General features: G+C 40.6%; 1 protein-coding gene across 10 annotated transcripts in view; it reads right to left on the bottom strand.

Annotated features, from left to right (window-relative positions):
• Nucleotides 1-16,448, bottom strand: part of LOC131254592 (phosphatidylinositol N-acetylglucosaminyltransferase subunit A) — a 46,494-nt gene that overhangs the window by 20,080 nt on the left and 9,966 nt on the right. For 2 of the 10 annotated variants that reach the window (XR_009175727.1, XR_009175733.1), the window contains exons 1-7: nucleotides 9,137-9,884; nucleotides 7,864-8,005; nucleotides 6,259-6,831; nucleotides 4,890-5,044; nucleotides 1,735-1,825; nucleotides 1,340-1,456; nucleotides 253-356 (exon numbers count right to left, since the gene is read on the bottom strand). Coding sequence is in view for 4 of the 10 variants with exons in the window: in XM_058255387.1 (XP_058111370.1) it covers nucleotides 253-356; nucleotides 1,340-1,456; nucleotides 1,735-1,825; nucleotides 4,890-5,044; nucleotides 6,259-6,831; nucleotides 7,864-7,983 (1,160 nt within the window). In the remaining 6 variants the exon portion in view is untranslated. Of the gene's footprint in view, nucleotides 1-252; nucleotides 357-1,339; nucleotides 1,457-1,734; nucleotides 1,826-4,889; nucleotides 5,045-6,258; nucleotides 6,832-7,863; nucleotides 8,006-9,136; nucleotides 9,885-16,448 lie in introns of those variants that run through there. The other 8 variants (XR_009175739.1, XR_009175745.1, XR_009175761.1 and 5 more) reach the window with 5 other exon arrangements.

Genomic DNA, 16,448 nt, shown 5'->3' with positions numbered 1-16,448 from the left:
TGTTGGAGCCCATTGGGTCAACAATAACGATCGCCAAGCCCCGACTGCACAGGTACAGAATCCTGCACCTCAGCAGACTATATATTTACTGGCCCTTAGCACCCTATTCAATAAAGAATAGTGCAACAACCCCAACTAATATATTTTTGAAGCTAATAGAAAAACTGTGACCCTTCGACATCAAAATATAGGAAGCTCAACTATGAAGGCACCCTGACATTTATTGGAAACAGCAATTTACAGGAATGTTACCGTGAAAGGCGCTCTAGAAGATTCTCATTTGAGCATCTCAATGCACGGTCATACACAATCTCTGTTCTTTTGGCCACATCATGCCAACTATACAGGTTTTTCATCTGGCAGCAAATGGAAGAAGAAACCCAATTTAAGATTATTGGTAGAAAAGCAAACTTGAATGCCAACTAAGAACAGTCATTGGCATCTATCAAATGGCCACATTATTAACATGTCCAAAAGGAGCTATTTGATACATTGGCAGCATGGTGTGCCATAAAGGCTATTATGGGGCCGTAAAGGCTGTTTTGGGGCTGTAAAGGCCGTTACGTAAAGGTAATGATAGCACCCGTTACACGTTATAGGGTCGTAACGGCCCTTATGGAAAACATGACCCATAACCGCCATTAACAGCCTATTATGCCCCCTGTAAAGGTTGTAACAACCCCGTAATGATCTCTTACAGGGCAGATACAAGTTTTTCAGATTTTTATTTTCAACATTACGGGACAAACATAGGTTTTCGAGGGTTTTTTTTTTCAATAAAAGAAGAGACCATTATGATCAGTATTGTAAAGATAACAGTGGTCGGCCACCAATACTGTTACCGAATACCTTGACTGACAGAGACCTGTCTCATACGCATGCAAGCAGATCCAACAAACATGGCATATGTGTACACACAATCAAAATCATCTAAATTGGGGGCCCCATTTTAGACAATACATAGCATTAAATCATACGGAATTTTGTTGAATTGGGATCATTTACCATTTCTAATTGTAACCATCCATTTGATGGCCACAAATTGGATATTTAGGCCATCGCTTCAATGTAACTTTTTGGTTATGACCCATCTAGATTGGGGCCCACAATTTGGAAGATTTGAATGATGTGTGCATGTAAGCAAATGGACAGTGGCACTTGCATGCATGCAAATGTCATACTCTTCCAAAGCATCAAGTAGTTCCTTTTCGCCACAAGGTATGTGAGTAGCAACTAGCAAGAGACCTCGGCGAAGAATGATATCAAATGGTGCAAATTATATAAAACTTCCATTGAAATCTAGAAACATTAACCACCATGCTCATTTTGGTGCACTCACACGAAGGTGCATAACATGGGGGTCAACTGTCGGAAGTATGTGTATCGCTTTCTTGATTGCTTGTACCATATCACTTGGCACAGGCTCAGCAAGTACAATCATGTCATCTGGTAGAACCTGATAAAGGGGAGAGAGAGAGAGAGAGAGAGAGAGAGAGAGAGAGAGAGAGAGAGAGAGAGAGAGAGCACCAAACTGATAAGAAAGATGGAGACTATCACATCACTAAAACAACAGCACAGATCATTCTTTACAAACATTTCTCACCCAAGATTCCTTGTAAATAAGGTAGATAAAAGAGAATAAAAGAAAAAAAGAAAAAAAGAAAAAAAGGTAGATAAAAAACCAGTAAAAATAATCAAATGAACAAAGCAGAGAAAATATCTCAAAACACATGCCTCCGGGACACCTCCAACTCGTGTACTGACAGTAAGCAATCCACAACTGGCAGCCTCCAATATGGCTATACAAAATGCTTCTGTAAGAGAACTGCAAGGACAGGTAACTCAATTAAGACCTGCCAAACATAAATTTGGCTTTTCTCAAAGCAGTAAAACATTTTGTATCCTATCAATGTACATATGGATGCAAGCCTGCGTCCAGTGTTCTAAATATTGACGATATCGGCCAATATATCCTACGATATATCTTGTTTCCCACCAGTGCGATACGAAACGCACAAGTAGTGTACAAGGGCGATATATCCCACCTGTTCGATCTGGTGAGCATTTTCGAATTTCAATCCTTCTATTTTCTATAAATCATGTTAAATTAGTGTCAAATTGTTACAAATCCATGATTTTTCATGTTTTGCATGAAAAATCATGGATTGGAAGCTTCAATTTCAAGCTTTGGAGGAGATAGCCAAGTTGCGAAAATTTGAAAAAAATCAAAATTTCCCAATTTCTCACAAATCGTTTGCAATCTGTGTCCAAACATGTATGTAACCTAATCTAGGGATTCTTCTTTTGCTTTTGAATGTATTGCTTGTGTTTCCACATGTCTTCTTACATTTATCAATTATATGAATCGACATTGAATATACTTGCATCAATTCAATTAGACAATGCATAAATTAGGACCCCATACAAAGAAAACCTATTATCTGTACTTGTTTTTTGTAATGTTTTGATTTATAAGTGAATATACTTGTATTGATGTCTTTTTTAACAATCACAGTTTCATTGAAAATTTCAACAAATTTCCCAATGTTTCCTCATGTTTCCAACAACAGCACTACATTACAGGATACAACCGTTATATCCCATGCAATAACCGATACATATCCATATCCCAAGAATGCGATACGTAACGCAATACCGATATTTTGAACACTGCCTGCATCCATACATGTATCCATGCAAACCATATGTATATTGGGGGTCATGACATGTACAACACGTGGAGAGAGTCGGGGAGAGAAAATAAAGAAACTGAAAGAAGGGGAGCAGCTACACGGACATGGGATACACGCAGAGAGAGAAAGAGAGAGAGGTTTCAATGGTGGGGACCCCTGCCCACTTCTGCCAGTGTTGCGGCCCACTCCAACTTTAGATCTATCCTCTTTTACGGGCTGACAATTTACATGAGCCAGTGCCACAAATGTACAGTGTGGATGTAATGGATGTACATAATCATCACAGTAGGAGCCAGGGAGCCTTTGTTGCACAGTCCCCTCATACTATGCTCACGTGCAGACCACGTGCAGACAGCAAGAGAAGTGGAGCGGGCTACTCTCATCGATGAATTGAAAAGACAGAAATACCCCCATGGTCGAAGAGCCAAACACACCCAAAAACTATTGTTAACGCCCCTCACCATGACTAATTGCAGGGCTACAACTGGCCAAACGCTACTTGTGTTACATATAGTATAGATGTATATGCACAGAACAATATATTGTTATGAACAAGACAAATTCCATATGGTTACATGCATAGAGACATGAAAATCTGCAGATTATAGTGTCAAACGAGTCATGTATATTCCACTCTTTCATATGTGATGCAATTCAAGAGCCTTGAATCAAATCAAACACCTCAAATCACAAAAAGCAATGAGCTGCATCACAATGTATCTGGTCCTTCATATCAGCAAGTGTATAATTTGTTGAGCTGCCTACTTCTGTACATGTGGGTTATGGTCCAGCAACCTGGACTCTGGAGTAGTGATATACTGATTGAAAGCTATCAACACTTTAAGCTGCCGGCAGCAAATACATCGTTGAAAAAAATAAATACAGCAGCAGTGCATGTTCAACAGCGAAACTGCCAAAGATTTGCGTCATGATCTTCCCAATTTTGGGAAGTTTTTGGGCATCCCCTGTCCACCACAAGGCCCATCAGATCAACAGTCTGGATCACTGAACATAGACAGCATATGTACACAAATGACGCCTCAGAAAATTATATACTTGCTGAGGCATGGAAATCGATATTTCCTTCTCAATGCAAGGATGGATTATGACATATGAGTGAGAAAAGCACTTTGTAACTAAGTTGTGGTCATCTGTGTTGGGGAAAGTCTCTGAAGCTAATAGCAAGAATAATATGTGATGGAAGTTATACTATAGCAACAAATCTCATCGTCTAAATAAAAAAAGAATCTTATACAAGGGTAATACTTCGACTGCAAATTTCACATACTGGCTACCAACCTATCCAACTCTTTTTTCCTGCATGAACAAGGAGTCAACACCATGCACTCTCGTGTGTGTGTGCGTGTGTGTGTGTGTGACTTGTGCTCGGTGGTAAGCCTGGCAACTGCACTCCATGACCTTTCTTTGCTTGCTACCCTTTGGCATGTGCAGGTATTGGTTACACTGGGGGTTAGTATTGGGTGGAAACAAGTTCATAAGCTAAGGTTGTCAAGGTACGCCGAATCTACCATGCTAGTAGTGATGTCCAGTCGCAGCTAGTCTGAAAACTTTGCCTGATACACAATTTGAAAAGTAATACCAAATTGCTAGAAGAAGGGCTAAGATGATGATGATAAATAATATAAATTTGTACCGGTCAGTGTATACATATTTATTAGCTTAAAAGAGAACAAAGCACAAAATGTAAGCACGATTTATATGAATGTAAACATAATTTACAAATTTCACAAAGCAATGAAAGCATTATACCTGAAACTATGTTTACAAACAAGTCACTTAGAAACTATGAGCAATTCATGAAGATTAGCTAGGGAGACTTAACCCTCCAGACAGCCATCCAGGCTGTTCATAGCAGGTCCAGCCTTGGATGGCCTACAAGGCAAAAAAATAAAAGCAATAATCCAGCTGAATAGTGATCCTTGTTACCTAGTGCGCTGAAACTTGGAGTGTTGTTTCTAACTCACTTCTGAATGGATGCTGAGGATCTCTGGTCAGTGAGATTATTGCCACATGGAGCATCTACATGGGACCTTCTAGAAGAACAGCCCAGATCACCATGCAATGGGGCAGAATGTAGCGAGCCTCCCTGCTATCTCTTGTAAATAGTGATAAAAGCATCCCAAAAAAACATTAAACTGGAATAATGAACTAAAAGCAAGATTACCGTGAAAATACCTGTTCAAAAATATATGGCCAGAAATTAAGACAGATCGCACTTGAGCATGTGGAACAGCCCCCAACATTTCAACCCTGTCTTGAAGGGAGTGTTTTTCCCTCATCTCTTCCAATCGCACTCGTTTTGGACCATCTCCTCCAACAATGAAACGTACCTTAAAGAAGAAGTTCCCCAAAACTATTAGATGACTGAACTCGAAATAGTCAGTCAGCAGCTTGCTAAAACTATGCAATCTTTCCATGCTCCTCATCACTAAGTAATTAAAGCACGCCCCCCACTCATCCCTTCCAAGATGAATATCAATTTCATGAGAGAAAAAGTGACAAAAGGACATAATGCGCAAACACAACCACATATAACAGGCAGAGAGAGAGCAGGTATAAACCGTATAACAGGCCGATAACCTTTTAGGTGGTACAAATCAATCATAACCTGCAATTTTTATATGTTATAGGGATCCATGTGCTATCCTTCTCTCTGCTGTAGAGAACCTGCTCGCTACAACTCATCCACCATACACGTTGCACGCACGACACACCAATCTGGACTGTCCAAATTATGGGCCCACGCCAGATAAAACTCATCCCGAAATCACAATGCTGTAATGATCTTAACAGTTCATTTTACCATAGAATTTGGAACACTGACCATTTTCTCTCTAACAGTCCACTTGACGGGTCGCAAACTGAGTGGTTAGGATAATTAAGTTAGTGCAATCTTCGAGCTACATACCATCCATGCTGTGACGCAAGATTTGGACAGTCCTAGGATAGAATACATGAATGCCACATGTAAAGCAGATGAGATGCATCACCCTAATGATATTTCCAACTTTTCCCTTTCTCATATCAAGCATCCTCTTTAAATAATTCCAACAAAATTAATAAAACTGCAACCATTGGGTCAGCATATAAACATCACACTGGGGCACCAGGAAAGTTTCAATGGTGGGCGTTCCTATCCCCACTGTTCCCAGTGGTATGGTCCACTTGAGTTTTGGATCGGCCTGATTTTTGTCATATCACGAACCTCCACACATGATGGATTGAGTGAATGTCATACACACGACATAAGGGGCCCCATAGAGTTTTCTCTTGCACGGACTCCATACAACCACAGTTGCAGAAAATTTGTACCCACTGGGAACAGCCTCTTCAGCCCCTCTCCTCTCACTGGTGCATTGCATCTATAACAAGAAAACCTTTGATATTCTGGTATACGGTAACGGATAATATGCAGGCACTAGATAACTGTGCAGTTGAAATGGAAGTAATTCAAATGGAACCATCCAGATCATGGGCCCTAAGATGGATTTTTAAAAAAACCAGAATTTACACTGATTTAATTTTCTAGCTCCAAAGCACTCACATTGGAGAACAAGCGGCACACTTCAGGAATGACTTCAACCAGTAGATCTGCACCCTTACGGTAAACCAATCTACTTATCACAACTATAACAATTTCATCATAGCTAACTCGCTTCGGAGCAGGCTTAAACATAGCAGTGTCCACAGCGTTTGGTATTACGAAGACCTTTTCTGGAGGTAACCCTGACCGGAGGACCGTGTTCTCCTTGCTTGTATGAGAAACACATATTGCTTGATTCACATCCGCTAGAGTAAATTGCAGCACCTTATTCATGTGGATGCTTCCAATGTCAGCAAAACCATAGAGTGAATGATCGGTGAATACAACTTTATATCCCATAGTCCGTGCATGCATTAAAGCTTCATGACAAAGAGTGGAGAAAGCTTGGTGTCCGTGCACCAATGATATTCTCTCCCGAATTAGAATTGTTCGTATAATCGGAAGTGTTCCATAGAAGGTTGGCAATGTATTCTGCATGATGAATGGCCTCCACGGTACATAATAGACTTTCAAACCACCAGTCATGTATCGTACTCCAGAACGTTTCCCATAGGCGTGCGTCATAACTATCACCTGAGCTACCATATAATCAAAAGCTAAGAGAAATTTAAAAAATAAATATATTTTAATGCATGCATTTCCATGAATAATTGAGCAATATTTTAAAGCTCTGCTGGGACCACATACACCTTTACATGTGACACCACGTGCCAACCTGACATGAATAGGGAACGTCCAAATCATGCATCCAGTTGACCCCACTAACAGATGACCCAGCATGAATTCAGGGCCATGCATTCAGCATGGACTGTTTGCAACTTTTTTGTAACCATCAATCATTTTTGTACATGTGTCCCTCACCTGATAAGTTGATCAGCCAGATTTTATGGCCAGGTCATCCAAAAGGTAGTGCACACCTGATGCCCACATATAAAAGTGGATGTAGGCTTACTAAAACTTATGTTTATATTACAGCACCCTTTCTTATATTTGGCTGCATTTGGATGCACAATTGATTTAAGTTGCAATAATTATGTTGCAAGAAAGTAATATTATGGAAGTTAGTCCCATATTCTGATTACAATCTTTTTAAGTTGGACTTGAAAGTTCAAAGTTGCAACAACATTGAGACAAGTCACATTTCTATTTTATTTTTTTAAAATATATTGTATTCATTCATTTTCACTTTGTTGCAACTTATAGAGTGTTTGGATGTCTTCAAAAGGCAGGTTGGAGAGGACCATTTTCTGCCACTAACCACACAAAACAGACAATCCATTTTGCTGCTACTGCAGATTCATTATTCTGAGTCTCTTTAATGGAAAACAGATACCCTATCAATACATAGTCGTTTTCCATCCTTATTCACCTTTTCTACTGCAGATAACCTCAAAAGGTTTCTACTGAAAACATGGTTTGAGGCCCCACTTCCAAACACGTCCTTTGTTATTGAAATGCAAGTCAATTCTGCATCCAAACACACCTAAACCATCCCCAAAATCTCCGAAAAAGAAGTAGCAATAGAATCTGCATGTAATGAAATGCAACAAATAGAGTTTTATCAGCAACCAAAAAAAAAAAAAAAAAGGTAGTATCTCCTCTAACCTTGTGACCAAGCTTAAGCAAGCATTGTGATAGATAGTAGATGTGATTCTCCACACCACCAAAGTTGGGGTAGAAAAAATCCGACACCATCAAAATGCTTTGCCTTTCCTGTTCTACCATTGTGTTCAAAGACACAAAACTCCTGCAACAAGCATGAATCTACTTTAACATGAGTGCCATTATGATGCTCATACCATGGATATCAAATGCAGTTCATGCCTCACCGTACATGTGACACTCATGTAAGGTGACTGGGACTTATGAATCTGGTGGGCCACCATGTGGTTGGATACATTCATACAGGCCAAGATGGCACGGGCCATCAAGTTGTAGGTTTATTGTGGACCATTGCAAGGAGTGCACAAAATGACAATTTTTCAGACCACCGATCAGATGCCTAGCACAGTCCAATCCCTTTGATTTTGGATATGACCTATCCACAAGCTATGCTACAAAATCAATAGGCCTGATTACCATACATAACTGCTACATATCTAACAGAAATGTTTTGGTCTTGCATTAAGGAACTCCACAATGAAGTGGCAGCATAGTAGCATTCCTCAGTACTTAAATGCAGTTATCTTTTGATCAGAGAAAATAAAAGGGTAGGTGATGCATACATGAGATGAGAATCAACAGAGGAAACAACAAACTATTGGGAAAGATAATCCTCCCGAATTCCAGATGAATGTGTCTTCAAAATCCTCCTATAAGTATTTACCAAAAACTATTTACAAATATTCTGTAGAATCCAATCTTTTTTCTTCATTAATCCTTAATGATGGATTAGTTCTACAATGAAACTAGCTAGTAGAGGAAGGAGAAACACATGTTGATGGGAGATACATAACCAATGACCCAAAGATCTGCATAGAATCCTCAAGCCTTGAGCCCTCCAAGTGGGACCCATGGCACCGAAATCCCGACACATTGATGAGATGGGCCACAATGAATGTAGACCATAACCAAAAAAATTTGCACCCATATTGGAAAATCCTTCCAACCCATACAATTTATAGTTTTTTCTGTTGAACGTGGGCATCACTGTATTCTTTTCCTTTCTGTTTATTGCAGCCCACCGATTGAAGGGATCCGGCAATTCCATAAGGGAGATTTTCAGGGCATCCCCCATTTGTGGTGGGCCCATTTTCTCAATGGACAGGATCACAGACTATGTCAGGACCATGTAATTCCTCTTAGAAGATTTTGAGTTTGCAAGCAAAAAAGAAAGCACTATGAATTTCCAATTTACATAACTGAATATGAATTATACCTCTTAAACCATGTCTCCAAAAGTGAAAGTAGACCGTGCCCTGAAAATCTCAATGAAAAGACAATCCTAACGTTTCAATTCATGACCTGCAAATAGATGGTCAAGGAGAGAGATAAAACAGCAGTCAGCATTCAACTGAAAAAGGGGTTCAAAATGGGTGCCAAGGATCTTGGAACCTAGCAGTGTTGGGCATGGGCCCTCCACCATCAGCCCCAACAGACTAAAGATTTGGATTGTTACACCATTTGCCTTGTTCCATGTATACATATCAATCCAACTGTTCCATGGCCCCCTCCAACTGTTCACAACATAGTTCAAAATTTGGTGACTCGACTCGAAACTTGGCCAAATCAACTCAACTCTGCCAAAAAATGAGCCAAGTTACTATGAAACTCGCTTGCGAGTCACTAGCCAAGTTGATGCGTCATTAAATAAAAATATATTTGGTGATAGGTGGGATTAGAACTCAAAACCCCAACCACTAAGGCAGTAGTGTTTACCAGCAGGCCAAGCAGTACCTTTGATTATGCTTCCCTTTTTTTTTCAAGGATAATAGATTTACTCTGTTAAGAAAGCTGCTAAGAAATTCAAAGCAATGAAGAATACAAAAACTACAACCCAATCATGAACGCAACTGCAGACACATCTACATTTTTAATTCCAACTGCCCATTCTAGAACATCTCTCTTGGACTTCCAAAGGACTTCTTCCCAAGGCCCTTCTCTGTTCATATAAGAGCACCTATAATGCTCCCCCCAAATATTCCATAAAACAGCTAGCAAAAGCAGGCACCAAAAGACTAATTTTTCTTTAGGAAGAAACATGCCATGCCAAACCCAAAAAAAGCTCTTCAAATGACTTTGGCATCACCCAATCCACTTCAAAGAAGCAAAAATCACATACCATACCTGTCGCGCTAAGGGACAGTGAATGAAAAGATGATCAATTGATTCTGCATTGTTCATACAGATAAGACATACATTGGAGAAAATCATTGCCCTTTTCTGAAGATTATCTATGGTAAGAATCCTCTTTCTTCCCACCAACCAAGCAAATGACACCACCTTAGGAGGTCCACCGGAGAACCAGAAAGCATGAAAGACCATATTTCTTCTCAAGGTGTACTATTATACCTATTGATTATGTCTCAGTTAATGTCACATTCTATGAAAGTACCCCTTAGTTTTCTGAAGATGGCAAGTCATAGCGATTTGAAGAATGTCTGTTACTCTTCCCATTGTGCCTGACACAGAACTTACATCGAAAGAAATGTTTGTAAAATGTTTAGTTTCGCCATTGCGAGTATACTCCAAATGTCCCAAGTGCAGTAATGGAATTCATCCAATTGAGGCTTCTACCAATAATCTGAATGTCTCTGACATCTTTAGCATCTAATGAAGACAGCTTACCCATCGCTCTTTGCAAGGGTAGACGTTCTTGCACTCAACATCTTCTTTCTCATTTCGTTTCTTTCCGCTGGGTTATCTCCCTCTTTCCGCAAATTTGGTTTGGCCTTGCCATTTGTGTTTTTCCTCATTCTTTCCAAAATGCTTCCAATCGTGATGGATACAAAGGAGCTATGGAAGATGAGATGGTTACTCTCCATCACAATCAAACTTGGATTCAAATTGATCTTAACTGATGGAAAACACACGGTTGTGTGTCAATGGATGTATACAGTTAAGTACAATCCTAATGATAAAGTGGAACACTTAAAAGCTCGGTTAGTTGCTAAAGGGTACTTTCAAACCCAAGGAATCGACCATCTTGAAGCATTTTCTCTGACAGTAAAGCTTAATTCTATGCAAGTAATCATTTCGGTTGCCATAAATTTGGATTGGTAGTTATACCCCAGCTTGATGTGAAAAATGTGTTTCTTGATGGTAATCTTGCTGAACAAGTCTATGTGAAGCAACTCTCTGGCTTCATTGCTCAAAGGGAGAAAGTTCGTCATCTTAAGTCCATTTGTGGTCCAAAACAATCCCCAATAGTTTGGTTCGACAAATTCAATACAGTGGTGTTTGAATATGGAATGGAATGGAATCAAGCTGACCATTCCGTCTTTATGAGGCGAAGTGAGGCAGGTGTCATTGTCTTAGTAGTGTATGTAGATGATGCCAGTGACAATGCGAGTATTGACAAGTTGAAGACATTTTTTTGCAGCAACACTTCTATACAAAGACTTGGGCCATCCTCGATACTTACGTATTGAAGTAACAAGATCTAAGGTGAGAAATAATTTATTGCAACGAAAATATGTGATGGATTTAATGGACGAAACTGGCCTTCTGGGAGCCAAACCAGCTAAAACGCCTGTGAACCCAAATCAGAAGTTTAGCCTGGACCAAGGAGAATTTATTGATGATCTGGGAAAATATCATCGACTTGTTGGATAAAATTGATTTATTTAATGATCACCCAACCTAATATCACTTTTGTTGTAAGCGTGGTCGGCTATTTTATGCAAGCTCATTGTGTTCCTCATATGCAAGTCATGTTCCATGTACTCAAATACATAGAGGGAGCTCATGGTCATGGTACCATACTCTATACAAGCCCAATGATCAAATTCAAGTAGACGGGTATTCAGATGCAGACTGGGCTTATTCTCCATTTGACAAATGATCTATTGTGGGCTATTATACTTTTGCATGAGGTAACCTGGTTACGTGGAGATATAAGAAATAAAGTGTGTGGCCCATTCAAGTGTAGAGGCAAAGTATAAGGCAATGGCTCATGCAACGTGTAAGCTTATTTGGCAGAGTTGTTGTCCACACGCGGGATCATCTTTTAGCTCAGGTTTTTATCCTCTTTTATCCTCTCATAGTCATTTTTTCATGAATCCTAACCCTATATTACATGATCCCTAATTGATTTGCCCCTTTTTATCACCTTAGGGTTCCTTGAATTGAAATTAGGGAATCCCTTGGATTAGGGACTGATTTTTATGCATGAGTAGTTGATTTTATTTCCCTTTGATATTGTTTGGTTTATAATTTTATTGGTCCAGTCCTAGCCTGTGTTGGCTTGGACCCGCATAGATTCCCCTTTAATTGAATGTTTGGATTTTCATGTGGGATGTGGAATTTGTGTGATTGTTTCTGAATTGGTGTGATCTAAGCCTGCAATCTTGCATATCATATTTAATTTTCCATGTCCTGCATCAAATTTGGTATCAAAGCCTAGGGTTCTTATAGGGGAATTCACCACATATTTAGGGTTTAGTTTGTTTGAGTCCTTCATGCATTCAGTCCATCATATATAGCTGAATTTTAGTAACAGTGTGTAGTCTCCTTCATATAGAGTCTCGTAGGGTCATTTAGTTTTTAGACGCATATAGTTGTCATAACAGGTCTTTAGGTTGAGTAAGTCAGTGTATGCCCACACGTACGGGTCGTGGTTTCGGTTTGCACCCTACACTAAACATGGAACAATTGCAAGAGTCACTAAACAAGATATCTCAGACGTTGGAGTCTATGATTAAGCGCTTGGAAATGGACCAATGCTGTGAACAGCTTGATGTACGCATTACCCGACTAAAGACCATCGCTAGGACAAACCCCACCATTGGGGTAGATGTCCAATCTCAAGCAGGTGGCCTGGAGGATACACCAATGAATGGAGTTAGTCAAGGAATCAATTATGGGTGTGCACCCAGGCACCCACCCCATGAGAGACATAAAGACCACTATTTTGAGGGGTACAACATGTGTGGCCTTGTGGCTGGAGAGAGTGCACCAGCGGCTAGTGTAGAGTTACCTACTGAGGCCATTCCGGTAATGGATGAGTTACGTGATATCTTTCCTGATGATCTACCGGATGAGTCCCCTAGGAAGGATATAGAGCACACCAGAATATGGGACATCGTAATACCTACAACCGAGTTCACGTTGAATAAGTTTGTCGATAGGTCCACAGGTCTAAGTCCTTGTGAAGTCGTTACTGATTATAAACCTAGGAAACTTATTAATCTTGTCCCTATGTCACTGTCCCATAAGCCGTCAGAGTCTGCAGAGTCTTTTGCGCATCACATTCATTCATGGCATCAAGAAATCAGGCAGAAGATCATGACTAATAATGAACATTGCACATTTTATACAGACCAATATAAATATTTCAAAGGATTCAATATTGGGGACTCTGTGATGGTCTGCATCAGGCCCGAGCGGTATCCTTCGAGGGTCGTTCGTAAGTTACACGCGTGTAGCGCTGGACCCGTCAAAATTATAAAACGAAACGGTCTCAATGTGTATGAGATAGATCTTCCACCTTCCATGAAAATTAGTTTCACATCTGATGTGGAGGATTTAGTTACTTTTCAGAGGACCACTGATACTTTGTCCGCCCCTTCGCCCACCCATCCTGATTCCTCATATTTATCCCTTGAACCATGGCCCCTTTCCAACCCATTTTTCCAACCTCTACCTCCCATATCTACTTTTCCTAACCTTTCTTCCCAGCCTCTACCTCCCATACCTACCCTTCTCGACCCATTTTTCCAGCCTCTACGTCCCATACCTACCCATCCCAACCCATTTTTTCAGCCTCTACCTCTCATATCTATCCTTCCCAACCCATTTTTTCAGCCTCTACGTCCCATACCTACCCGTCCCAACCCATGTTCCCAGCCTCTACCTCCCATACTTACCCATCCTGACCCATCTTCCCAGCCTCTACCTCCCATACCTATCATTCCCGACTCATTTTCCCAGCCTCTATCTCCCATACCTAACCTTCATACACCCAAAAAGAAAATAGAGGATATCCAGGACCATCAGATAGTTTCAACGTCGGACGGCGGGTTTTAGAAGTACGTGGTTAAATGGAAGTTACGCCCAGCTTCAGGCAGCACGTGGCTCACTGAGGAGGAGCTTCAGAGACTTGATCCTGACATCCTGAAGCGGTTCAGGAGTTTTATTTCTCCAGTGGCGAAATCTTTACAGCCGGGGAGAATTGATGGGGACATCACGCGCACTCACACCGCCCCCCTACGCACGTACGTACGTAAATGGAGGACCCAACCATCGATCTGCCTCGATGACGACGTCCAGGGAGGGCCTCCTAGCTAGAAGTCAAGTTTTGGTTCAGAAAAGTGGCCCGATAGTCAAGAAAAGCCCACCATGAGATCTCATGATCGTGGCCCACTCGTCAGATTGGTTTTATATTTTAGGTTTTGCTTATTGTTATTATTTAGAACATCGTGAATGCTTTAGATTTCCTCGTTTGGTTTTTATTTTAGTTTACTTCATCGCCAGGTAATAGGTGTCGCACATGGTGCGAGTTTTTGGGTATAGGGTTCTCCCTATAAATAGGCACTCCTTGTAGTTTTTTTTCATTCATTGAAGTTAATAAAAAAATTCCTGCTTTATTTTTCTGCTCTCTTCGAGAGTTGTGGAAGAATTCAAAAGTGGGTGTGAAGCCCTCCCTTTTCGAAGGGCTAACTACCGTGGTGCGAAGCCACATCGATCCCAATTCACCCCCATCTTCCATCATCTTTTTTTTCCATCTTCCCCCACCATCCGTACTTCGAATTTGTCCTTTTGTTGCATCAGATTTCTTCATTTCAGATTTCAGCCCGCAGGCGAGCTGAAACTTCGGCGGAGCACTACGCACAAACCGTACATCGGATCGAGCTGAAATTTGGAGGTTTTGGAGTCCATCCCTGGCCGACCAGGGCCAAGGTGGCCTTTTTCTGAATAGTGGGCCCCACACACGTGCGGCCGGGATCACACACGTCCATCTGGACCATTGTTGCTGTCCACACGCGGGATCATCTTTTGGTTCAGGTTTTTATCTTCTTTTATCCTCTCATAGTCGTTTTTTTTCATGAATCCTAACCCTATATTACATGATCCCTAATTGATTTGCCCCTTTTTATCACCTTAGGGTTCCTTGAATTGAAATTAGGGAATCCCTTGGATTAGGGACTGATTTTTATGCATGAGTAGTTGATTTTATTTCCCTTTGATATTGTTTGGTTTATAATTTTATTGGTCCAGTCCTAGCCTGTGTTGGCTTGGACCCGCATAGATTCCCCTTTAATTGAATGTTTGGATTTTCATGTGGGATGTGGAATTTGTGTGATTGTTTCTGAATTGGTGTGATCTAAGCCTGCAATCTTGCATATCATATTTAATTTTCCATGTCCTGCATCAAAAGCACTATGAATTTCCAATTTACATAACTGAATATGAATTATACCTCTTAAACCATGTCTCCAAAAGTGAAAGTAGACCGTGCCCTGAAAATCTCAATGAAAAGACAATCCCAACGTTTCAATTCATGACCTGAAAATAGATGGTCAAGGAGAGAGATAAAACAGCAGTCAGCATTCAACTGAAAAAGGGGTTCAAAATGGATGCCAAGGATCTTGGAACCTAGCAGTGTTGGGCATGGGCCCTCCACCATCAGCCCCAACAGACTAAAGGTTTGGATTGTTACACCATTTGCCTTGTTCCATGTATACATATCAATCCAACTGTTCCATGGCCCCTCCAACTGTTCACAACATAGTTCAAAACTTGGTGACTCAACTCGAAACTTAGCCAAATCAACTCAACTCTGCCAAAAAATGAGCCAAGTTACTATGAAACTCACTTGCGAGTCACTAGCCAAGTTGATGCGTCATTAAATAAAAATATGTTTGGTGATAGGTGGGATTAGAACTCAAAACCCCAACCACTAAGGCAGTAGTGTTTACCAGCAGGCCAAGCAGTACCTTTGATTATGCTTCCCTTTTTTTTTCAAGGATAATAGATTTACTCTGTTAAGAAAGCTGCTAAGAAAATCAAAGCAATGAAGAATACAAAAACTACAACCCAATCATGAACGCAGCTGCAGACACATCCACATTTTTAATTCCAACTGCCCATTCTAGAACATCTCTCTTGGACTTCCAAAGGACTTCTTCCCAAGGCCCTTCTCTGTTCATATAACAGCACCTATAACGCTCCCCCCAAATATTCCATAAAACAGCTAGCAAAAGCAGGCACCAAAAGACTAATTTTTCTTTAGGAAGAAACATGCCATGCCAAACCCAAACAAAGCTCTTCAACTGACTTTGGCATCACCCAATCCACTTCAAAGAAGCAAAAATCACATACCATACCTGTCGCGCTAAGGGACAGTGAATGAAAAGATGATCAATTGATTCTGCATTGTTCATACAGATAAGACATACATTGGGGAAAATCATTGCCCTTTTCTGAAGATTATCTATGGTAAGAATCATCTTTCTTCCCACCAACCAAGCAAATGACACCACCTTAGGAGGTGCACCGGAGAACCAGAAAGCATGAAAGACCATATTTCT

The sequence above is a fragment of the Magnolia sinica genome, chromosome 1 (genome assembly GCF_029962835.1).
Source record: "Magnolia sinica isolate HGM2019 chromosome 1, MsV1, whole genome shotgun sequence".
Lineage (NCBI taxonomy): Eukaryota > Viridiplantae > Streptophyta > Magnoliopsida > Magnoliales > Magnoliaceae > Magnolia > Magnolia sinica.
This window is presented reverse-complemented; position numbering and strand designations above follow the sequence as displayed.